The sequence below is a fragment of the Pipra filicauda genome, unplaced genomic scaffold, assembly GCF_003945595.2.
Source record: "Pipra filicauda isolate LSUMZ 115617 unplaced genomic scaffold, ASM394559v2 scaffold561_size491250_pilon, whole genome shotgun sequence".
Classification (NCBI taxonomy): domain Eukaryota; kingdom Metazoa; phylum Chordata; class Aves; order Passeriformes; family Pipridae; genus Pipra; species Pipra filicauda.
Window position 1 is genome coordinate 297,336 of NW_024104711.1, and position 25,924 is coordinate 323,259.

The 25,924-nt window shown below is 41.0% G+C and overlaps 1 protein-coding gene across 4 annotated transcripts in view; it reads left to right on the plus strand.

Moving 5' to 3' along the window:
- Nucleotides 1-25,924, plus strand: part of PHF20 (PHD finger protein 20) — a 67,866-nt gene that overhangs the window by 31,910 nt on the left and 10,032 nt on the right. The window contains exons 13-18 of one of the 4 annotated variants that reach the window (XM_027740375.2): nucleotides 3,874-4,152; nucleotides 12,626-12,805; nucleotides 15,820-15,918; nucleotides 16,516-16,677; nucleotides 18,889-19,085; nucleotides 24,204-24,303. In XM_027740375.2, coding sequence (XP_027596176.1) covers nucleotides 3,874-4,152; nucleotides 12,626-12,805; nucleotides 15,820-15,918; nucleotides 16,516-16,677; nucleotides 18,889-19,085; nucleotides 24,204-24,303 — 1,017 coding nt within the window. The remainder of the gene's footprint in view (nucleotides 1-3,873; nucleotides 4,153-12,625; nucleotides 12,806-15,819; nucleotides 15,919-16,515; nucleotides 16,678-18,888; nucleotides 19,086-24,203; nucleotides 24,304-25,924) is intronic. The other 3 variants (XM_027740376.2, XM_039387429.1, XM_039387430.1) reach the window with 3 other exon arrangements.

Sequence of the window (25,924 nt, forward strand, 5' to 3'; positions counted from 1 at the left end):
TTACCTCCTCCCACCTGGCCCCTGTAAAGGTACATGGAGGGGCACATGGTGCACTGCACACTCACACCCTCACTGTGCAGCACAGGCTTCCCTGCTTTTATTGATACCAATTTAGTTCCAGCACAGGGAGGAAATAGTGAGTGGAGGGTCGTAGGAAATACTGCCTTGAGTAGTTCTTGCATCACCAAGTAGTGTTACAAGCTCAAAAAATCATGCCTTTATAAATGTGTAATGACCTGTGACCATTGATGCTGTATGTATTTCTTACACCAGGCATCTCCTTGTATGGATTCTGGATGCACTGGAAATGCTTGGAAGCTGTCCTTACATAAAATAGTTTGAGAAGACCAATTAAGCAAGATGTTTTTTGTTTCACAACTGAGAACTTGAAAGAAAGAGGTTTTTGAAAATGAAGGAAGAAATATAGTTCAAGAGCTTAAATGATGATCAGGAACACTTGGTGAGCTCAGGAAAAACAAGATTTCAGAAGAAATAAGTTGAAAGAAATAAGTAATTAGTGAGGTGAGAAGTGATCCAAAGCACAGAGTGAAAACTGTCAGAAAGGTCGTGGTAACAATCAGTTGTGAAGATAATGTACCAGAGAATATGTGTCCTGGAGAGACTCTATGTGTTTATTTTAACAGCAAGTGAAGAAATAATTTGATCTTCACATAGTATGTCTTTGGAGACCAGAAAATAGAGACTGGAAGTCTCCTCAGTTTAACAGGCAATTGTGTGTGGAGATCTGGTGGCTTGAAACTGCAGCCAGGCCAGCTTTAACTGGGGGGAAATGGGAAGAGTTCTGTGCACTCCTGGCTCTCTGGAATCACTTACCAGGGCGCCGCAGGAGATGCTGCAGGATGGCAGACCTTCAATCAAGGTACTGTGTTGCTGCCAAATATTCCTGTCCCAACAGGAGTCAGGTCAAACAAAGAATGGGGGGGGGGGGAAGAACATCTCTGGTGGACTTGGAAGCTCCACACTGTGTATTTTACTGTGGACTTAGTGCTCAGTGTGACCCTTGGATCATTCAGCCCTGTGAAAACTGAGGGGTTCCCTCACTGGAACACTGAGGGGATATTTTTGAAAGTTAAAGCAGACGCTGATGCTTGACCTTGAGTGTCTATGCTCAATGTTGTAATGGCTAATGGAAGGCCAGATGAGGAGTTTTAATTTTGGTTATAAACATGGAAAAGAAATAGCAGGTGTGAACTTACCATTCACTTTCCTCTGCTCAGGGAAAACATCTACCAAGCTCCTCTGAAAAGGCAAGTGCCTGAAAATCTGAAGATAATACAGCAAAACTTTCTCTCTATAGAAACCAGTTTTAGTAGCATGTGTTGTGAGCAAAAATTCCATTTGTAAGGATGGCAGCTACCCCTTTGGGTGTTGGTGTAGGAAGTGATTTCCACGGCACTCAACTGGGAGCGTAGGCTCTCCAGAGGCTTCCCTGGGTGGGGAAGTTGGGTATCAGCTGCCTGCTGTGCCCAGGTGACAGGGAGTTCTATTGTGTTACTTGTAGAGAAGGAAAATGCCCCCAAATGTGGTGGTGATGGGAATAAATTAAGCAATTTCAAATTGTGTGGGATTTTCTACATTTTTATTACTCTGAAGATATTCCTTTGGCATGTTGCAGTAATCTTTTTGTCTGTTTTCTTTCCCCTTGCTCCATACCTTTATCTCTTATTTCTAAGCTTCAGCTGACATGATCCTGTCCTCTCTTCTAACCTGTAGCTGATCAGTTAAAAGTCATTCCCTGTGGCTTTCTCCAGAGTTTGTCCAGCTCAGTGAAGGTGAAGTGCTCTGAGCTGGGATGGAGGGCCTCATCCTGACAGTGGTACAACAGTTTCCCTTGTCATCCCTGTAATTTTTTTTGCTAAGTCTTTGGACCCCATTACTCCCTTCTGCTACAGTTACGTTTTCCTATCTTCGTGTTAGTTATTAAATAATAACAAGTTCTCAGCATTCATAGTCCTGAATGCTGGTTTTTAGCTTTACAGTCAAGAGAACCTTTCTGTGTTTGCTTTCACTAAACCCGCAACCATTGCACTGAGCCTCCCTGAAATACTTTTTCCTTCTTTCTGAATGCAGCTTTTGATGGTCTGCAGCATATTTTGATTTTGGTTTGGCAAACTTTGTCATTCTGCAAGTGCGATTCAGTAGTCTGGCTTTGCTGCAGTCCTGCTGATGTCTCTGTCAGCACATTCTTAACATGACTGTGCCATGAGCCTCCTGCTCATTAACTGCTGTGAAACCCCCAAAAGCAGTGCCTTCGTTTGTACTGTTTCCTTATGTAGAATCACTAAGTGTTCTTTCATCCAGCCTGGCGTGCATACAAGTACATCAGCCTCCGTGGTGTCAGTGCTTGTGTTTTCTCTGCGTTCCAGTTTTGTTTCTTTGTCAAGACACAGTCCTTCAGGGCTGAGTGTGCCTCAGGCACAGCTGTCTCGGGTGCCTCTCTGCACTGGGACATAACCTTTGTCTGCAGCTCAGTGACACCGTTTTTGTTGCTGCATGCCAAAAACCTGTAAACAAACTGTCCTGTGTTTTTATCCCAGGACTGTATTGACACTACCTTTAACACTCCCATTCGATGCCTTCCTGCATATGTGCACTTGTAGAAAATCTTATTCTTGTTCATAATGTTTCTGGGTCCTTTTGTCCCTTGTTTTCAACTACTTCTAGTGTAACATCTTGGTTTTCATTCGTGCTCAGTCACTGTTGCTACGTCTGGGTCTTGCTTTTGAACACTTCTTGCTTAATCCTGCAAGTTGAAAATACTTATAAATATGGAAATAATATTTTAGTACTGGCAAAACAAATTCAAAAATTGTATTTGGAAGCTGTTTTTTTAGAAATTACACCTTTTTGAAATTGTCTCCTAGCTGGAGAGGGATTTTGTGACAGTGTGTGTATTAGTGATGGATAATTGCACAGAGCTCTTTATATCTGAATGTTTCCCAATTTTTACCTCTCCTGTGTTGTATTGCATACAGATAGCGGTGACAGTAATCTGATTTAGTTAAAAATGTTTCTTTTGTATGTTTCTTAGCAAAAACATGAATTAAAAGTTTCTGAAATGGTAAAACAGGAACTAGGAGTTTACCAGGTCAGTTTAGATACACCCCCAAGTCGCACGGCAGTGCTCTGTAGAATAGGTGCCTTAAAATGTTCTTCTGTTTGAGCCTGAAAACTTTCCTTGCTGTTTTTGAGAAACTAGGTAACTATAGCTCATAGGGAACGTTTTGTAACAGATGCAGGCAGTTTTCCTTTTGCTTGGTTTCATACTTTTATTGCTGCTTCAAAATTGAAATAAATTTCAATTTTACTTGAAAAAATGTTTTTCTGACATATTGCTTCCATTGTCCTTGGAAATAGCCAGGCTTCAGTGGTGGGAGCCAGAAAGCAGTAGCAAAGTAATGGTTAGCAGAGAAGCAAAACTGTTTTCCTTGGAAAGTGCTTTCACCAAAGGTGTGAATAGTTATAAACAATTAAATAAATACTTTATAGAACATTACTTAGAGACATAATCTCTGTGTGATTCAGTCTTTTATCTGAAGGAGCACTTATACACTGGTATCAGCTGTTGGGCAAGGGACTCAGGAAAGCAAAATGTTGTTTTCTAACAGTAACTTACTCATAAAAACACTGACTCCATGACAACCAGTTTTTAAGAACAGTGTAGGCCGGAGTTTTCCCTTCAGAGCTATTGACCTTAAAGGCAGATAAAGCATTAACATTTTATTTTTAGCATTTCATGGCTAATATGTTTGAATGCATGCTTACTTAACTTTTTTTGATGTTTTCAGTTTAGGAAACCATTTGATAAATATAGCAAATGCATGGGGGAATTTATCTGTTTTGTTCTTACAGTAACAAAACCTTGTAGGAGAACAGACTTTCTTGCATCAAAAAAAGCTGCAACTGTTGACCAGGATCACAAGTTTAGATGCAAGTTCTTGGACTGTTCAAAATCCTTCCGCAAAGCCAAGTTATTGCATTATCACATGAAATACTTTCATGGAGTGGAGAAGGCTGCAGAATCACAGCAGAACCCTGTAAAAAGAAATATTCAAACCAGAGCTTCTTTGGCTTCTGAAAAAGCTAATCAAGAAAGGTCAAAAAGAGGACGGAGCACAGCTGGTTCACTGTGTAAGTATGGTGTTGATCTCTTCCTTTTTTTTAAACAGCAGCAGGCAGGACAGGTGGAACAGAACAGAAACGGATTTTCTTTTGGGCTGAAGGAGTCTTTCTAGGGCTCAGTCTTAGCATTTTTCTGTGTGGAGAAGAAATATAATATGTGTGCCCATGGTGTTTTAGAGAAGATAATACTGAAGAAATTCCCTTCTCTAGAAATACGGATCATGTTCTGGTAAAGAACTCACTATGCATCTTCTCTTACTTTTTTGTAGCAACTCACTTGCACCTTAAACCTCTGTTCCTTTTTAAAAAATACAATTCCCTGAGTTTCTGACTTGATTTCTGTTTCTCTCCTGGCTTGACAAATAGTATTGGTTGAAGACTTCTGTCCTTTTCTGTATTAGGGAAAAAGTCTGGGTAACTCCAGTTCTGTCCTATTTCTTCCTTGGTCTTTACATTTCATGGGCTGCCTTCAAGCATGTGCCTGGCTAGAAATCCGGTTTCAGTTCCTGAAGTATTTACTGTTTTGTGGGCTGAAAAGTCCTAGTATTTAACAAATGCAGTTGTTTCAAATGGGCTTGAAAAAGATCCTCACACAACATATGGGTAATGGAAAGGAATAAAAACTTAATAGTTAGCAAAAAAACCCCAAACACATTCTTTTTTTTTTTTTGTAAGTTATAACCTTTTCAGTTTGCAAAATCACATTCGCTTCTGCTTCCCCCTTATTCTCTGAAGCACTTTCTGCCCAGTGCCTGGCATGACACTGGCGTGGCAGTGTAGGTCTAGTGTGGGCTGCAGTGGGATTGCTGATAACCTGGGCAGACTTTGCTCTTGTGGGCTGATGTCTCTTTGTACTGCGGGCCCATAAAACTTCTGTCTTTTCGTTCAGCCTCTCTTATGAAATCCAGCTTTCTCCTTGCTGAATTCCTCAGTGTCTTTGTCTTTCCATTTGATCTTTCATTAATATTCTGTTTAAGAATTTTAATCTTGCAAGTTGCTTACAGAGCTCCAGCTCACCACAGCAGAAGATACTTTGCTTCATGGCTGCTTTTCTTATGAGTCCAGAAAACAATTTTTCGCTTGAGGTGCTACTGCTTGTTCCTAAAAAGATCAGTGAGACTTTACATACTGTTATTACATGTATCCCCCAAATACTTCTTTAAGTTTAAATCCTACAAAGGTGTAAGATTGGATTAGGTAGAGATAGTTTTCTTTAGATATATTAGGATGTGATGGCTTGCATGTGTTGTACTGTGCATGCAGCTTAACTGAGCCCAAATACTGCCTTGAGGAACACACCTGAGACCAGCAGTGTGAACACTGACTGCTGACAAGTGCACAGGGATCAAAACAGGCTTTGTGCATCTCATGTGCTTCTCCATTACCAGACTTCTGTTAGGGTCTTTCTAACTCCATAATTATTTTGATTTGTGAAGTAGTTTTCCTGTGATTGTCTTGGATGTACTGACTAGTGACTCAAGATCTTGACCCTTCCGTTTATCCTTTCCAAGTGCACACTGTTGCTTTCATGTCATCATCTCATCATCATTCCTTGTGTGTTGAGATGTAACTGTATTTGCTTATTTTAAGCCCCCACCCCTCTCATTGCCCATTTGCAGATAGATACTTTTCACCTGGATCATTTCCATTATGTGCTTCATAGGATCTCCCTGCTCACAGCCCCTGGGGTGTGCTGACAGCTGGTGAACAGCACATCAAGGTGGAAGGTGGGCTGTAAAGTTCTCCAGTCACCTTCACAGTCAGAGCCTGCTGGTGTGAAACTACAGTAAGGTTTTTCTTGATGAGGAAAAGTAATGTCATTATATATTAGTTACAGCATATGTCTGATACTAAGTGCCATTGGTTTGTAACTCAGCGTGTGTTCTTAATTTCTCTAGTTTTTGTTGTGGTACCACACAGTCCAAACTAGAGTTAATGGGGTTATGAGCTCACACCGTTGTATTTGAAGTTCTGTTCTTCTGTCTTAATGGCACATGTAGGAAGCCAAGTCTGCTAAGCAAGACTTTCTGTGTACTGATGCTTTTATGTCACCTTTTCAAAGGGCTTTTCAGGATGTACTGCTTAGAGTGAAGGCTTTTGAATCCATAATTCAGTCCAGGATGTGCTGGGTCTAGTTTTCATCCTTACAATCCTTCTGTGAGCAAAAATTCTCCTGTTCAAAGAGAATATACTTAAATTATTTTACCTTTGGTACAAATGTCCTTTTCTTGTACTTCACTATATTAGGTTGATTTTTAGTGCTTAAGAAAAGGTGGGCATTTCTAACAGATAAAGCTTTAGAAATTATGAATCTTGTTATTCCATAAGCTTGAAGATGCTCTTGCTTTAGAAGCTTTGTCACACTTAGGTCCTTATTTGACAAGTTTTATTTTAGAGTTCTGAGACTCCTTACTGTTTCTGCTACACATAAAATAAATAAATGGTGGGGGTAGTCTGTTACTAGATATAAAGTGAAAATACTTATTGCCCCTAAAGTTCTAGAAAAATCTGCAATATTCAGAACAGTAGCAAAACTTTTTCCATACAGTGCTTAAAATTAGAATTTCAACACATAAAGAAGATGGATGTAAGAGGTCTTCAGTGACCATGTTGTGGCATGTGAGAAAGAACAACTTAAATATAATTGCTTTGCACTAAAGTGGAGACTGAAATTTTGACATTTGAAATGTGAATTGTGCCACTTGGTGTTGGCATCAAAGTTTGAGTGAGCTGGAAAGGTTAGTGTGGGACTGATTTGTCCTGTCACTCCCTTTTTCCAAAGAAGGATCTTGCCTTTGCAGTGGCAAATTTGACAATAGCTCTCTAAGTTCTGTAGTGGCTCTGAACAGAGGGGAAGGAACTACCATTGCCTGCTGCTTGTATTTTATATATGCCTTACAGAATATGCCTGAATAGAGTGACTAGGACTTTAAGGCCACTGGATGTGTTCAGGCAATACCTCTTTAATTAATCAGGAAGTACTATGAAATCATGATGAGGAAGCAGCTCCTCCCCCATGCCCATGTTACAACACTTACCTCCACAAGTTGCTGCTATTTGGTCTCCAGGAAAGAATTGTTCTCCCAGAGAAGGCTGTTGATTTTGTCCCCCTGGACCACAGGAGATGGAGGTATTCCTGGCCTCAGCTCTCAGGTTGCATCACACCTCTGCAGAGCCACCTCTGGTAAAGAGGAGGGTGAGACCTGCACTGATGCCTGTGGGTGCAGGAGCTTCCAAGAAGTGTTTGGAGCCTGGGCCGCAGACACTTCTCACTTCTCTTTTGTCTTAGACAAGAGAGTTGTTTCAGGTTTTGACAGTTCAGATTGAGATTTCTATCAGACTTCTCTCTTGGGAATTGAATGTGGTGGAGTATCTCTGGCAGTTTTTGTCAGTTTGTTACTTGTTGATTGCTGTAATAACAAAATGGAGTAGAACTGGATTTCATGCCTGTATGCATTAGTCTTAAGACAGGCTTTTTTCTTTGTGGTCCCTTCTCTTTTGCTGCAGAACCCCTTTGTTGACTGTTGAAGTATGTCATCACATACTGTAACTTGTGCCCTACAGACACTTATTGTAAACAACATTCTCTGAAGGTACCAGTTTTCTCCTTCAGATATGTCTTAGCTGTCCATGTAAAGTACCTGCAAAGGGTTATTCTTAATAAAGATTGCTGTGTCTCTTCCTAGACCACTCCAAGGGCACGAGGCGTGGAATAGCTTCCTTTCATTCTTTCTACCTGCAACTCAGAATTTGAACATCTCAACTTTGAGTTTTTCTGAATTGGTGGCTTTCATTTTTTAGTAAAATATCTTCATTTTGAGGTTCAGCAAAATGTAGTTCATGCCTTTCATGTTTTCCAAAATCTGAAAGTCAAAACCTGAGTGCCTGCACAACTCTTGTACCCCACGTCACACCTTGGTGAGGCTCTCTACTTGATAGGGACTGGAGACTTCTCAGGAGACTGTAACCTCATTAGATGGGAACAAGTAGGGGAGTTGATAACATGTGTACAAGGAAGTGCTATCATAGATGATTTATGTGTTCTTAAAGCTCTTCGTAACCACTTAGTAGTGCTGACAGACCTTACAGTGCCCCTCAGCACAATTGCTGTAGTAACAGGGACCTCAGCAATTGATACCCGTTTGCTCCTAGGACATTGTTCAGCTCCCCTGAGGAGTTTTGCTCCTAATGGAAGGTAAAATAAGTTTGTGGACTTCAAAAATGCTGTTCAGTATTAGGCCCTGGTTTGGTGTGTGGATATGTAACAGTAACCTCGGTCTAGGAAGATACTGCCAGTCTTGGCTCTGCTGTGTTCCTTGCCATGAGAAAGAAAAGAAGGGAACAGATCTGCAGTTTGTAATTTGGAGACTGTAGAGAATCTGTCCCTACTGTGGAGTCCATAAAAGGCACTTAGAGAAAGAAAAAGTGTTTTGTCAGTAGGTTTAAATTTTTTTACATAACTTCATTGTTAGAAAATTCTGCCTGCTCAAAGTTAATTACAGTATGTCCTGTTAGTGAATAAATGACTTAATGCATGCATTCTTTACATGAATGCATGTAAAGAGAAAAAGGGCTTTGTCCTTACTCGTATTACTGATGAGATCTGAATTGTGCATGCATAGGGTTGGCAAACTTGCTTTGGCAGCTTAAACATCTCAGACATCTGGTTGTTACTGGTAGCTGTTCACAGGTGAACCTCTGGCCTGTGCTGTAGTGATTGATTGTCAGGTTGATCCTTTGGGGGATTTTTCTGTGTCCTCTGAATTCTGGCTGCCTTTTTGCTAGGCAGTGGGATGTGCATGGTGATCTACAAACACAGGGCTTCTCCTGGCAGCGGGTGAAGATGTGCATTAACACCCTCCTTGTTCTGCAGAATTGCTGATAGTCATTGGCTTATCCTGACAACACTGTGTTTGGTGTGTGGGGATGGCTGTGAGTCAAGATGATATGTGGTCTTTCAGATCTTGAATGATATCCAAAATATCGTTTGCTGGATATTCTCAGCAAATGATCTCACAGCTGTGGATGGTGAATACTGTCTGATTCACAACACAAGACTGGGAATGCAGTCTCTTTGCTTCCTGGGAATGCTGAGTTACCTTCTGACCTGGGGTCTGACATCAGTGTTCCAGGGGACATAAAGCTCTTGCCTTGCCTGTCACCAAGCCTTGGTGTGCTCAGGAGTAAGTTCTCCAAAGCTCTATCTTTGTGGTTTCTGCATGGCTGAGGTGGTTTCACATCTCAGCTCTGTATTTGTTGATTTCTAAGATCCTTCACTGCTTGTGGGTCATCTCATCCTATGGAAGAGGATAATTCTTCCAGGTTTAGGAGGGAGGCCTGAAACAACTCCATGGGAGAAGGCTGGGGGCAGTTAATCAGGAAGCCTCCTTGTCTCCAGTATCTTGTGAACATATCTGCTGTTCCTTTTAATGGTATTTAGTGTCATCTGAGCTAGAAATTAATCTACTCTGATGTTTAATCACCGTGTCACTGTTCAAGAACAGGGAAGGTGTCACTGCCCAGGATGTCAGGAGGCTTTTTGTGCCTTTTCTGATTTCCCTGAGGTGGGACACAGGTGCAGGTGTCTTCACAGGGCCTGCACAGACAGCTTTAGGAAACACATGGGGTCTCCTATGCAGTCCTAATGGGAGTCTCCAAGAGTGCGGTCCTGCTGTCACTACAGCCTCACAGTACAGTTGGCTTGGGACTGGGTGGAGGCAGAGGAGTAAGAAACCTTCTGGAGAGTGAAGGTTGGCTTGGGGAGTCCAGAAGATGGAAGCAGGTGGCACACTCTGCAGGTGGTATTAATGCAGGATGGGGGAAATGTGCAAGTTTTAAAGTCACATGCCGAAATACAAGGTCTTGGTTGTGGTTGTTATGAATAATTGCACTTTGTTCTTTAGGGGATAATTTTATAAATTGACCTGAGTTATACTTGCAAGGGGAGAGGAAAAAGGAGACACTTAAGTGTGGAAGGTTTGCAAGTTTGCATTTCCATGGCATCAGTTTTGATGTTTGCTGTCCCAAAAGTTTAGGATATATTTCCAGGGTTTTTTCAATCTCATCGTCTCAAATTTAATCACAACTCATAAAATACATTTCACAGTGCTCAGAGGTCTTGTAGACCCTCTAAACTTTTCTGTCAGTGGAACAAAGGTGTTTCAAAACTTACTGTGTTTGTGTCAGTTATTGAAGAAAAATACATCCAGTGTATGATAGAGTACCTTGAGCTCCCCCAGGACTGTGTTACAGGGGGCTGAAATATCTTAGATTATTATTAACCTGTGTGTCATAAAAGATAAGACATATTCTTGGCAAAAAAATCTCCTTAAAATTTAGTCTCACAGAGCTAAAGAGACCCCAATGGACACGAAATACCGTTCTGTTGACCCAGAGCCTGCGTGCCCTGATCTCAGCCCACAAGAAACCCAGATGCCTCGTGCTCTTTCCAAGACTGGTGGGATCAAGGTGGCCATGGGGTTCTTAAATGTTAATTCATTAAATTGAGTTGAGCTGTTGGGAGCAGGGAAGGCTAGGAGGGAAACCTGATGAAGGTTGTCTGATTTGTATGGATTTTTTTGTATTGTAATTTTGGGTTTCTCTGGGATGGCATTCTGTAAATATTTTTTACAGACATTTTTGTTGCAGCGTGGTAGACAATCAGGAAAGCTGGAAAATGGCTTGTTTATGTGACTTCTCACCCTGTGCTGCAACAAACTGCATTTCAGAAAGTTTGTTAGGGCACTGGTGTTCCCAAAGAGATTATGAAGTACTCTGATCTTATTTCTCAGCGACTGTGTAACCATGGGAAAAAGTTTTCTGTCTGAACTGATGGTGTCTTGTTCAACCCCTGGTCATGGAAGTCCTCAGAAGAGCAAATTCTGTTAGTAGGAAGTCTTACAAAAGTAGACCCAGCTTAAAAACAAACAAGCAAACAAAAACAGCACCAAGAAAATGAACAAAAAAACACACCAAAACCTCTTTATACTTATTCCTGCAAGGGAAGTTAGTCCTGTTGCAAATGGAAGGTCATGCATGTACTGTGGTGCTAATCAAGGAGTATCTTCTGGTTTTGGTAATTCTTTCTGGACAAAACCTGCTCCTTTCTACAGTCTTGCAGCTCTTGAGGTAAATAAGCGCCCAGAGAAAAGCACCAGTGCCTGGCTGGACAAAAGGCACCTTTTAGAGTCTTGTGTGGAAGTCAGAGTTTTGTTTAATTTGTCTTTTGGGGCTGCTGTAAAGCAGTAGGGCAGGTGACTAGAAGATACCAGTTTGATTACAGAAATAGGTATGGGTGGCTCCTGTTCTTTTTTTCTTTAAAGTTCTAATGCATCTTCAGAGTGAGAGGACCAGGGAAGATGTCATCTGATGGCCTTCAGGTTTCTGCATCTTGGACTTCCTTTTGCCTGAAGAGATCCACTTGATCCTGAAAGCTCTGCAATGTGCCTTGTTACTGCTTCAGCTTGAAATGTTGAGCAGGGCAGGGGGCTTGATACCATTTCTTCTCCTAAGTATGTTCTCTAGGACTCTTTTCCTTCTCTTTTTAGTCACTTCTGGGTTCTACTCAGAATTATTTAATTAGAGGTGTCCAAGAGGCACGTTAATCTTCAGACAAGAAGGGAGTTACCTTAAGTATCCACTGAACTTTTGAGGTGCTTGTGATGATAGAATGGGACATTTTGATGCAAGTCAGCAAGCTGTCACCTTGGCCACTGGGTCTCCCTGACTTATTAATACTGAATATTGTACTCCAAAATGTCAGTGTACTGGTCTGGTTTACTCTGCTGTACTACTTGCCTTGCAGCCTTAGCTTTTACCATCTTCCTCACTCTTTTTCCATGTCCAGGAGTTGTTCAGGAGGAGTTGCTGCCTGGAGTTAGGAGAAGGAAACTGACTTGACTTAAATAATAAAAAATGGAATCTCAGGTGAAGCCATTTCTGTATCTCATGATTTTTATGAATTTTAGGTAGTGATTCTGAATTCTTACATCTCGCTCTTGCTTGAAACACTGTTGTTTCAGTGGTATGTATTTTAAAACTGCTCTTCCTTATATATGCAGAGCTGCTTTATGCCATTTCTATGTGCCTCCTTACAAAGCTCACTTTGAGGACAGGCTGTGGTTCCTCTCACTAAAATAACAAGGCTCCTTTTCTCTTGGAGAAACTAATAAAAATGACCTGACCCATATCTCTGCCAAACTGAACTGTTTCTCTTTCCCCTTTTCTTTGAAGTCGCAGTATTTCTGAAAGAATAGAGCTTTGGGGAATGCATATGCATCCACTGTTTCTTTTTGAAGGGAAAAAACCCTCAACAAACCAAACGAGAGCACTGGAGGTTTGAGCCTTTCAGTCAGGGCTAGGACTGAGCTGAGCAGTGTCTGATCAGAAACACTCCACATGGACTCCCAGAGCTGCTGCTGCTGAACTAGACTGACTTTTGAAAGTATTTAAAGCTTGGACTTGGTCTTTGTTCTCTTTGTAGATGCTCCTCTACACATAGCCCTAAGGAGTACCCCATATAGAGATGAAAAAATAGAAAAGAGAAGAACTTCAACTCCTGTAAGTGCATTAAATAGTCACCGCCATTCTCTTAGAGACCAAACCAGGAACCACATAGCGAGAGCACTGCGGAGGCCTCGGGACAGAGACAGAGTTGGACATGGTACGGCTTTGGGTTTAACGTGCACAGTTAAACTTGGAAAGTCTTGGAAAACTTGTAAGCATTGTAAGGAACTGATAATGTTGATAGCACATGTTCTGTATACCTGCTTTTAGAGAGAGTAATTTTGTGTAAATGTACGGTATGAAATGTAAACAGTGCTGTTTCACTGTCATTTGGTAACTTTTCTTGCTGTCTTCATTGGGGTTTATTCTTCCCAGTCAGTGGGTAATATCTTTAAGATGTAAAAAGTACTTGAAGTATTAAAGGGCATGAAAAGGTTATTGCTTATTTTTATTGTTTGATATGTGGGTCTTAATGCTGTTAAACTCTTGACTGTCCAAAGCATTAAATGTTTTAAGTAATCCTGTACTTATTGAGATACCTAAACTTAAAAGGGGGGGATGTGGTGGGCATGAGGCGCAGTGACCTGGGGTGTTTTATTTTTTTTTAATAGCATTTGTTATAGCATGTTTATACTGAAACCTGCTCTAGTATAGGTGGGTGACAACCATGCAGTGGATGGGGGGGATGTGTGCACACACATGCACAGAAACAATACATATGTTAAAATACTTTATATGTATATAAATAATATATAAATAATTTCCAGCGTACTTCTGGATTTACTTCATCGCCACTTTCAGATATGTAGTGAGAATCTGAGTCACGGTGATGAGGAAAACACAAACTCTGAGCTTAGACTATTCTGTCTGTAAGAGATGATCTGTGTCCTGGAGATCTTCACCTTCGCTGCCTGTCTGTGTGTTGTTCTGTTGATCATAGCAGCGAGGCAGTGCCTGGCACCTCTCTTTGTGCTTGGACATCCTTTGCTGCCCACCCTTGTAGGAAGACCTGACTGAGATCCATCAGTCTCCTCGCTGTTCTGACTCAGTGGGACACGTCTTCCTAGGGAGTGTGGTATTTAAAGATTAGAATGAACTTTCACATGGTGGAGGATGATGAGTACTCATCCTGGTCCTCATGAACCTCTGCCATTCAAGGAAGCTGAAGTCTTATGTTTTTGCAAAAAAACCCCAAAGCTTTTAAAAATGTAGTTATTGAAAATGTAGCTTCATTTTTAGGATTATACAAGGCAGTTTATCATTCTGTTTGATCACACAAACCTGTGAGGATGCTCCTAACCTAGACAGTCTCCCTATCTGGTCTTGGATCAGTAAGAATTCATTACACTTTGGAGTGCTTGTGAGAAACAGTTTGAGACAACAAGATTCTTCAGTACACAGTTTTTGGAAGGCTCTGGTATAACACTTGAATATTTGTTCTTTGCAGATTTTTTTTTTTCAGGGAGCATGCATTAACTATGGTGTGCAGTCAGAAGATAGCTGTACATAGAAATTTGCAAATACTTAGATTTTTTTCAGATTTTAAGACATACAGGTTAGCTCAAGGGGGAAAAGTGTGGAACAAAGTGACAATTTCTGTCATATTTATGATGGATATATTCACAGTGACTGAGGCAGCTTACTCTGTGCTCTTGGATATCTTAAAACGAATCCAGCGATCTGACCATGTGAATGTCAGTTCCCAAACAAAAGGAAGCAAAATTTTCCTGCTTCTGTTAAGCTCAGTTATTCTCTCTTTGCCCTTCTGGAAGAATAAAATGGCAGAACTTCCTTGCATCCCTGTGAGCAGGGAGAAGGGAATGGTACCCGGAGGATCTTGAGCGTTGGAAGAACAGGAGATACGAGGACAGAGGAAAGTAAGAAGGAAGTTGTGCTGACACTTGAATAACCCCCTCAACAGCCACGGAGGGGGGAGGAAGATGGCTTTTGTGCTGCCAGTCCTACTGCCCTTGGAGGACAGGTGACTGAGGTGGCCAGCTGCCATCAGGGCAGCAGCTGATGTGGCACTGAGACCATCACTGCCCACGTGCCGGGAGAGGCACAGCAGGGGCAGAGGAGCAGGAAATGATCAAGGACTAAGAGGATGGGGAGGTGCGGGGCTAAAGACTCTCCTGAGCATGTCTCCTGCGTCACAGTTGATAAACATGACTGAGATTTGCAGCTTCTCAGCTGTTTGTGCCATAAACACGCAGCCAGTGAATTGGGCAGTTTGCTATTGGCATGTATGAAAGAGGGTACTGCTGGTTTGCTTCATAAGTGGTTACAGACCAGCTTAAATGGTTTGTGCAGGAGGTTTCTTACAGTATAAAGTGTCTTTAGGTGCTTATTCTGCCATCCATCACCAGAAATTGAAATAAGTTTGTGAATAGAAGGGTGAGTGGCTCAATCAGCCAAACTCTCTGAGAGCAGAGCCGTTCTGAGGTGCAAGGCATCCCTCCATAGCAGGTGTTGATTGCACCAGAGCTGAGTGAGGATAATTTACTTAAGGAGCTGTGTAAGCATCTGGAAATTCTGCTGCAGAGGCCTAAATCTGAAGGACAGAAGTTGTAGACAAAGACTGGGACCTGGAATGCAAGGATTTGTGCCCACGACCTCGCAGCACGGTGCTCTGGTACCGCGCCTTGAGGAGGGACGGGATTGACACTCAGACACATCCCACAGAATAGGATGGAGAACAGATGTTGAGAGAATAGTAATTAAAGCCACTTGAACTAGTTGTTACTCAATTTGCAATGAAAACAAAATATTTGACTGAGGAACTGAACTGAAGTTGGGGGGGTTGGGGTTTTGTTCTTGTCAGGCTTCTGTTACAATGCTACTAAAATGTTCATCCATAATAATTTAGAAAGTGGATATAACAAATCCTTCAGTCTCTTCTTTTTTTATAATTTCTGAAGCGTGTAAATAATAAATGGGCACTGCTGTACAGTTGATTTCTCCCAAATGATATTCTAATTTTTTTTATGGGACAATCAAATTAGAACTTTAAAATACACTATTCCAGTTGAGAGCTGGAAATCCTTACAAATAAATTTTCTTGGTTTTTTTGCAGTGAAATGGCCTTGATTGTCCAAAGAAATCGTGGAGGTCTTTATAAGTAGAATAAATGTATATATTTAAAAATTAATTTGCAATATTGTCTAATTTTAGGTGTTAAAGAACATGAGAAGAACAAAGAAAGAAAATCCAAAGACTATGGAAGATCCAAGTCAAAGAAAAAGAAAAAAAAGAAAAAGAGATCTAAGCCTGGTAATGCTCATTTTTCTTCTGTAGATGAAAATGGCTCTATTATTTTGTTTTATTACCCAGTCTAGCTCACTCAAGAGCAGGCATTGCAGTTCAGACTGCTTTCTTCACTAATCTGTTAGCTCTGATTTTATTAACTGGTTAATTTTAAATTGTGGTTGGCAAGATCTGTCTACTTTGAAGTCTGTGGGATTAGGGAATGTGTGTAGCCTGTGTGAGTAGCAGTGGGATGTGAGGGGCAGGTCTCCAGCCAGCAGTGCTTGTGTGGAAGTGCCTGTAAAGCAAAAGCATTTGTACACCTGCTCACCCTGAGGACTAGTTGGGCTGGAAAGGGTGGTCACTTAAAACCTTTCTTGCTTCTGTCAGCAGTGAACAGTGACTGAACAGCTTAAAACTTTCTGTTTCAGACAAGAACTTTCTTGGCTGTGGAAAGCTTGCCCAGGTTCCTGCAGCACTGTGTAGTCCTGGAGCCCCAGCACATCGAGTGGGGACGGGCTCAGTGAATGGATGTGCCTGCTGTGGGCGTGCATGGGGCTCTTCCTTCTGTCAGCTTTTCCTGACCGCAGATTTCTGCTGTTAACACTTCTTACAATTTTACAGGGTATTCCGGCGTTGGGGAAAACACAGGTGTCTCACAGGAGCTTTCTCCTGAGAAATCAGTTGTCACAAAATCTATTTCTTCAAATAAATCATCTGCCCACCCGAGCACACCTCTGCACTGTGCTGATTCTGGACAGCACAAGGGAAAATCAAAAGCAAATGGTGAGATGACTCTCCTGTGTGTCTTGCTGGTTCTGCCTTTTGTTGCTAGTAATATGTGAGCTGCACTAACATACTTGAAAACTAGTTCTTATGGTGTGAATTTGGCTGTTCTTACGCAGCACTGTGTGTGTTTCCTCGTCCCTGCCTGACGAAGCTGGACCCACTATTTTGACAGATGATGTTGCTACTTTTTGCTTTGACTTTACCTTCATATACATGTTGACTGTTGCCCTTATTTTAGTAATCAGATTAATTTTGCATTTTTTGCATCACCTTATTAACTCTAAAATAACCATGTTCAAACTTCATAATTACATTTTTCATATTTCGAAAGGTTTCTACAAAGTGAGAGCTCCTTGAAAGTTAAAAATGGTGCTTTGCAAGTTTGCTACAGAATGTGCTGTGTTTGAGAGACCACTGGGTGTGGTGGTGTGTAGTTGTGTAGATACATTGTGATACCCGGTCATAATGACTCTGAGCTTCCTAATGAGGAGCTCTTGGGTAGCTGTTTATTGAGTAGGTGTTTATTGGTGTCTTCAGAGTACTTTGTACACAGAACTCATAAAAATGTGACTGCTGTGTTCCAGCTTTCATAATCCTAATATCTTGGTCCAAATTACTATTTACTGTCACAAGATGGTACACTAAAAAAGACAGCAAACATTTTGTTCTCTCTCTTGTTCTTAAAACTCACAAATTAGAGGAAATAGGAAATGTATGACAGCTTGATGATGTACAAGAATCTTGAATTCCTTATTGTGCAGCTGCACTGTGGAGGACTATTTGATTATTTTTTTGGACACAACTCTCATTGTTTGGCATTAGGCAAAACTAAAAATTAACTTCAGTTAATTCCACTACATAGGCAAACCAGGAAACATTAAAGACTACTGAAGTGCATTTGGTGGTAATGTCTTGAAACACGTTCTGCAAGTCTGAGCAGTTGTGTTTTCAGAGTATATCAACCATAGAACATACAGTAACTTGGCCATCAGTTGCTCAGACTTCTTTTGATCAATTCATAGACACTGAAAGTGGTGGAAAATGTTGGAAATGGTTTTTATTTCATCCTTATCACAATTGCTTTGCTGCTTTTTGCATCTGCAGAAGTTGTACCACCAATAAAAGCTGTACCTAGATAAACAAAGTGTGGTGTAAGTAGAAGTGAAAGTCCTGTGCAGTGTGGCAGTGCAGTGTGCCTGACCTGTCACTTCAGAGCACCTCGGGAGTGTCCCAGCTCAGAGCTGGAATGGAACTTTGCAGCTACTGCATTGGGTTCTCAGCCCCTTTAATTTGAGAACAGATGTTTCTCCAAAAGATGTGGTTTATAGCACAGACTGGTGGTTCTGGTTTTGCATTCTGTGAGCTAAGTGATGAAAATAGTTTTACCCACTATAGGTGAGACCCCACAACCTTACTTAAGAGTGACTAAAGTTTTCATCTTCCACTCCCCTCCAACTCATTAGATTATTTCCAAATAATTAAAATCCTTGTCTTCTTCCTCCAACCCTCCCATTCTATCCCCAAGGAAGATGCAGACATTGATTAATATTATTGAGGTAAGAATCTCAATTTAACCTGCTCTTTCAGTAAAGATTTTCTTGGCAGTTTTATTCAATCCAGAGATGCATTAATGCTTTGGCTAAGTAGTGTGAATGCCTTCTGGAAGAACACCTTGGGCTATGCACTGCCCGTGAGTTGATCAATGAATCCTAAACAGGAGACTAAATGAAAATAATAATTTCTGAAGCAGGATTAAATTCTGTGTTGGACTCAATGTTTCTGTCATGAAGACATCACTTTGTGAGATTGAATGGTTCATAAAACAGAACCCTCTTACTGCTTTTTGGGAGCTCTACACTAAAAGTGCCAAGTCACAATTCTGCACAAATTGTAGCAACTAGTATGAATCCTGTTTGAATGTACAAGTCTGGTTTTGTTTATTATACTTACCTGTCTAAAGAGAGTTTGTGCCTTTGGTTTGAGACACTGTATGCTGAACTTACCATTTTAATGACAGAAGCTGTTAAGTTGAAATATTTTTAAGGAGCTATTAATGAAAATATGAAACTTCATGATGTAGTAACCTTCAATAAAGAGTTAAATTTTGATGTTCCTTAAATGACACTGAACTCATACTTTTAGGAATGTATATCTGCATACTTGGGATGAGATCTTGAGGGTCGTTTGACCTTTTTTGTAATCACTTAGGATTTTATATAAATACTTCTTGTGCAGAGGATGACACCCTGAGTGAGTCATCTATGGATAGCTTGCTTTGGAGTGACGACGACTGCAGTCAGGATGTTGATGTAACCACCAACCCTGATGAAGAAGTTGAAGAAAGTGATTTTGAGATTGTTCGGTGTGTTTGTGAAGTAAAAGAAGAAAATGACTTCATGATTCAGGTATGAATTGGAGGGTGAATGCTCATGTCAGTGGAAGGTGTCAGTGGAAAAGCATTTGTTGGTTTGTTGTTTTTTTTTCTTCCTGTCGAGAAGCTTGACTGGAATGTACAACTCTCCAGATAGGCTGAAGAAAAAAAAAAGTAATTACTGGAGTGTTTTGCTTTGAAGCAGAGCTGCACTTGTCCATTCTGCAGTAGTTAGCAAATTCTTAGTTCCTAATCTTTGTAAGACCATCTGTCCATTCCACATATAGGTGCTATTTTTAAACCAGCTTCCCAGAAAACTCAGAGCAGCTTCTATTATCTCTTCTGCTTAAGACTGTTGGTAAAAACCTCTTTGGAAGTGCCCTGCCTATTTACTTTTACTCTTTGAGATGTTTGTAAATCGTCAGGAAATAATTCCCTACAGAGCTGCTTTGAATCTTCTCACCCAGTTCCTCTCAGTTTCAAATAGTGAAGTCAAACAGATCAGTTATACTTCATTTTTTTTTGTCTCTAATTTTGCCATTGCTCCTTGCATGAGCTGGTCCACATTGCTAATTCCCCATGAGTTTCAGAAGCAGCATATGCAGGAGCTTAAGTGTGTGATGCTCTTGAACAAAGATGACAAGCTTTTTGTAGTTGCCCTTCTGAAGAAATGAGTTTCCTGAAGAAGTTAGTTGGTTTTGGGTGTTTAGGGGTTTTTTGTTTTGCTTTGTTTCTTTTCAAGAGGCTTCCACCCTCCCTATCTAGATCATCTTTTTCTTGTGTGGGCCTCCAATTCAAAGTGTCAGTAGTGTAGCCTTTGAGGTAATTACTGCATTCTTTTGAGGTTTATTTGTGAAAGGATATGGCATAACACTAACACTAACTTCAGAAATATTTTTTTGGCACATGAACCTCACTCCTCATCTGCAGCTTTTGAAGTCACTTTCTCAGGCATTGTTGCTAACTTTTGCAAGGCTTGAAATCCACTTTACAGAACCCCTTACTGGTACAGTTCCTGGCCTGTTCTGTGAACTGCCTTTCTCTTTGGCAGTTTGGAACTAGGAGGGAAGACAGAAGCTAAGCTAAACTGGCTTCACAGCCGCTGCTGATGTTTTGGTAGACTTTGCTTGAATGGAGGTAGAAAGTGTTAAGATGAAGAGGGGAGCACTGTTCAAGTTGCAGTGTGAAGAATTCTTGACTTCTGCGACAGAACAGTAGAAACACCTTTTTTGCCCCGAACATCAACGGCCTAATTTTAAAAATTTTTAATAGTGCTGGCTAATGCAGCTCAGTTTGATGTGTGTCCTTAACAGTGGAGTGGAACAGCTGCCTTGACTGGGGTGTTTTCTCTGGCTTTGCGTGCGATTTCGTGGAGGTTTGCTGGGGAAGGTGTGATACTTTGTCTCTTAGTGGTGAATTCACTTTGCACACCTTTGTGTTAGTGTTGGATGCTGACATGCAGGGCAAAAGGTTCCCTGTGCATGGGGTGGGGAGGGTGCAGTGATGGGCAGATTGAAGTAAATCTGAGTGTACAGGAGGAGTCTGACAGTGGGAAATAAAGGGGGTGGATGTTTTCTGAAATGACTTTATACTCCAGACTACCTCTTTGTGTTTTAATTTTCTGGGAAAACTTAGTTCAACACTAGGTCAGGGTTGCAGAATGTAGGGAACTGTGAGCTGGCTCAGGACACAGCCTATGGAAAGCTTTCCTGGAACGTTCTGTGGGCTGCTTCTAAGATCGGCTTTCTAGGTTGAACTAGTTTGGGGGTTTTTTGAGCATCTTGCAAAGTTTTAAACATTTCAGCTGTTTTATGAAAGAATTGGCTGGGAGAGCAGGTTGTTCTCTCTGGAAAAGAGATGCAGATGGACAGTGTGGTGAGTACCTGCATTCATTGTGGGGATTGAGGCAATAGGAATTGGGAAGCAAGGAGGTGGTCACAAGATTTTGTGGGGCTGAGATGGGGGTGCAGGTTAGGTGGTTTGCTTAAGGAAGCAAATTCTGTGCTCCCCACAGCTTTCTGTCAGCCTGTATTTTTGGGAAAGTGTTTTGAACAGTCTGGTTGTCTGTTGATGTAGAAATGCTTGAGTTTACTCTTCTTAAGAACAGAGCAGTAATACAAAGCAAAGCTGCTATGTTATACAACTGTGGAATTATCACAAGGGGAATCTATTTTCAGCTTTTCAGAGGTGGAGTGCCAAGATTGACACTTCCCTTTGGCTTTATAGAGCGAGAATCTGGTGTAGTTGTCATAACTTTATAATTAGGAAAGATTTCTTCCCTCTTTTCCACTCACACTTCAATCTGACACTTGGAAAACAAATTCAGAGCTGTCTGCCCTAAGGAACTTGGATTTAGATTGGTCCTTTCTTTCTGAAGATAGGTCATTTTGCTCAGGTATGGGGTTTCAGAAGAATACTGTCCTTCTTTGCACTTTTCTCCCTTGGGATATTTATTTTTCCCCTGCTTTATTATTCTGACTGAAATGTGCTGGCACCTGGGGTACCTGCTTGAGCAGGCTGTGTACCCCTCTGCCTGGACTTGGGATCAGAGTTGGGAACCAGGGCAGCTTCTTCATGCATGTGGCTGGAGGTTCATTTCTCCCAGGATACATGGATCCCCTCCTCTCTTACAAGAGGGAGAATGGAAAGTCATTTTCTCTTTGAGCTGTGCTCATTTCCATGAATGTGCCAAATTTAGAAATAATGGGGGAAAATGTTAATTTTAAACACAAGCACCTTATTTTCTCTGAAAGATTAGGGACAATTAAGGCTTAATGAAACTCATACACATTTAAAATGGGAGTTGGTTCCATTTAGGTATTTAAACTAATAACCCCCCCCGTTCCACTTAAAGATTTTACATAAACTTTCTTTATCCTGAACTTGCCCTAATTAATTGTCTTGAGCAATTTGTGCATTAAGAACGTCATGTATTGCACCACGGTGCAGAACTCCGGGTTTGCATTTATGGAAGTACCTGCTTCAGGCAGTAGAAGTTAAATCAAGAAAAAGTATAAACCCCCCAATCTATTGTTGGTCAATGCTCTTTTCCCCCAGTCTCTGTAACTCTGGAAGGAGGTTACTAGCTTCCATTTCTGGAGCCTGTGTAAAGCAGCTGAGTAGCATTGCCCTGTGTTCCCTCTGGAGGCACAGTACTCCCTTTTCATGGTGAGGCCCAAACCAGTCCAGACAGACTGTCATTGTCCCTTCTTTTTGGTCTTTATACCTGAACATGGGTATGTTTGTGTATGATGTGTATGATGCAGAGAATTCTGGGGCTGGGTTTGGTGGCCTCGAGTGATGGAAGTAAATGGACTTGGGATGTTTTTGTTCAGGAATGTGAAAAGCTGCTTTAAATACATGTCCTTTGTGTTCAGTTATTTCTGTTGTTACTTGAATTTTGATTGAAATATTTTTGCACAGCACTGCATGTTTTTCTCTTCCAAATTTCCTACTTGGTGTGCTTTGAATCTCCCTGCTACTGCCTGGGCAGGGGTAGCTTCCCTTCAGCATGTGTGCCAGCAGGAGCCTGGAGCCTGGCCAGCCATGCTGTGCAGTAGAACCTGCAGGTGAATGGAGGACCTGTGCCCTGGTGGGGTACATACTTAAATACCAGTTGAGTAAAGTAAAAAAAAGTTGGGATGCTTCACTGGAGTTCTGGGCAAAATTGCCTGGAAAATCACTGAGTGCAGTCCTGTGCAATATGGCATGATTTATTGGATGCAGGTGTAACTAGAACCAGGAGCTCACTTCTTGTTTTTAGCACAGTCTGTTTTTCTCAATCCATTTTCTTTGTTTTAGAACACCTTTTTCTGGCTCTAATAATCACCTTCGTGAAAGTAGGATGGTGTCTCTGCCTTTTTTGAAGACAACTCCTTATTGCTTTAGGACTGTTCACCCATTTTGTAAGGCAAAACGTTGTTGGTCCCATCCTTCAGATACCTGTTTCTCTACGACCTTTTGCGTTCTCTCTTCCCAGGGCTTTTATTTCCTCCACCCCTGGGCCACTCATTTAATGCAGTGAAGTATTCAGAACCTGGCTGTCCCTTTCTGTCCCTCCTACCTTGAGGAATGGCAGCAGATAAGAAGAGCATTAATAAAAGTGGTGTTGAACACAGATGAGATGTTTAGCAAGTTGGCATCTTTGTAGGTCAGTGAGGAGCAGCAGCTGAGGTTGCTTGCAGTTGCTGATGGGGTGTGTTTTAGCTCATATTGGAATCCTCCAACATTAACGAGACCCCTGCATTAGGCTTTTGGCTCATGCTCTAAGAAATAAATCTCACTGCATGGGAAAACAGTGATTTTGAACTGACATCACAGTGTCAAATCAAAATTGACTTAATATGTGGGGTTTTGTTCCGTGTTTCAGTGGTCTGCAGTTTCAGTAGGCTGCAGTCGAATTTTGTCTCCTGTCTCCTGAAGATATGGGAGGGGGGAGAAAATAACAGAAACAGAACATGTGAATATAGGGTTTTTTCCTGCTCTAGAACTGCTTAAGAACAGTGGCTCTAAGAACAGTGATTGTATTTTCAGTAGTGTAACTGTGCTAAATAGATCCAAACTGTGTTCAGTCTTTGCCAATATGATGCCCCCCCTTGGCAGGATGTTGGAAGCTTTTGAAGCTGGTACAGCTGTATCTGCACTGCAGGTTTGTGCTGGTAGAGCTGCCTTTGAAATGGATAAAATGTTAGTGCTACAAGAATCAGTAAAGCATAATATTGGCTAGTCCTGTGTGACATAAGTGTCTCTGGGATTTTGTAATTGAATGTGATTTACTGTTTGAGGGGGAAGCTTTTTAAATCAGAAAAATAGATCTGTTTCACTGGAAAAAGCTTGATTGCATACTGAGTGCTGTCCTGGTTATGTGCACATGCATCCTGTGAAAGATCTTCATCTCCAAAGGGGATGTTTTTGTACCTTTCAAAATATCTGCTTTCAGTTTTTAATTGTCATTCTCCAGAAAAACACATGAAAAATGTCTGGGAAAGGCTCAGATTTTATTGTAGTCTGATTCTTTAATGTGTTTACTTGTCCCTGGAAGGTGGGGGGTGGGTCTTTTTGTCTTAAAATATGTAGATGCTGTGTCTCTTAATTGATGTATTGAGCTCGTGGCCTTAGTTTCTGTTAATGTGCACTTCTTGCCTTTGAACAGTGTGAAGAGTGTCTGTGCTGGCAGCATGGAGTCTGCATGGGTTTGCTGGAAGATAATGTACCTGAGAAATATACCTGCTATATTTGCCAAGATCCTCCAGGTACAGAAATTTAAGATTACAGATCCTTCTTACAGATGTAGTACATTTGCTAGTTTATATATATATATATATATATATATAGCTCAAAGATTAAAGTACTTTTTTGCCCGTAGCTGTGTCTGTCACTATAGGTAATTTTCAGTTACAGAAAGTTTAATTTCTGTGAATGTCCATGAGTCAATATTGTGGAATTACAGCTGGACAGGAACGGAGTGAATGTTTTCACTGTGATGACCATCTGTCACATTTTGTTGTAAGAAGGACTGCACTGTCTGGCTGTGGAAAATGAGTATAGAAGCACTCAGGAAGCTGAAGCAAAGACTCCCCACGGGCACATCTCAGGGGATGTGGCTGCAGCTCTTCCCCAACAAGGCTGGGCTTCCATGTTCTTTATAATCAGTCAGCACAGGGCTCTGCAGCTCTGGCTCTTGTCGTTGGCTGCATCCCCTGAGACAGCCTGTGTATTGGCATTTATCTGGGGGAGCACAGTCAGAGGGGATTAAGCAACACTTTCCCTGCTCCTAACAATGTATTTTTAAATGTCTTGGTCCACAGCAGGTGAAATTACACTTAGGTGAATATTTTCTGACTTCCTACTCCATGGATTACAAAGCCTCGATGAAAATGGAAACAGATGAGGTTCTTGCTTGAGTCCATGTTTAAAAATGGCAAGAAAATGGATCTCTGGCCTAGTGAAAAGACCTTTTTGGTTTATATACATAATTGGATTGTGATCTCGGATTTTTTTGGCTGTTGAAAGATACCAGCTCTTTTGTACCTTAACTCATGGATTTGTGTAGTCGGTTTACTGATGTTTGTACTCACAGCAAGAAAGACATGCCACACTTAAATTTTAAACTGTTTCACTACACAGATAACAGTATATTTAAGGGGATTTTTTTACAGTATCTTGCTTCTAGGATTTTAACCCTTTGTTTTCAAGATATTTTACTTTGTGTCAACTGAAGTTAGTTTTAAATGTAACTAAAATGCACATGCAAACTGTCATCACACTTGAACATCAGAATGCTTTTGTGCAAAAACTGATTACAGCTTAATTTGTTTATTTAATCATTAACTTCCTTTGAAGGTTCTAAAATTTACATTGGGGGAGCCTAATTTTTACCTCTGTTTTCAACAAGGAAAATGTCCAACTTTTTAACTGCATTGATGGCTTCTTAATTTCAGTGACTCTGCTTTTGGCTTGAAATAAGCTAATAGGCTCTGTGGATCTACAAAGAAGTGGCTTTTAAAACTGGGCATGGCAATTCAGCAAAATCTTTTTTAGGAGCTTTCCCCAGTCTAAACTGCTGAGATGTGTTACAGCACCACTTACACTTCTGGAAATAAAAGCAAATTTGGTGTAATTTTGTCTCAAAACTGTACGAACTGCTATTTTACTCAATTCTCTTTGAGTCAAGTGGGATTTTTAAGACATTTGTTAACATTTACCCCTGCTTAATCATGATCAAGATGCTTATGATGTGACTGATTCATTCAAACTACACCTCAAAAGGGAGCACTTTTTACCTCAGGGTACACATCATCTCAGTTGTTCAGCTGACCACGAAGTTCTAAAAGTCTCCATTTTATTCTTCTGGACTGAACTTTATTTTCTGTT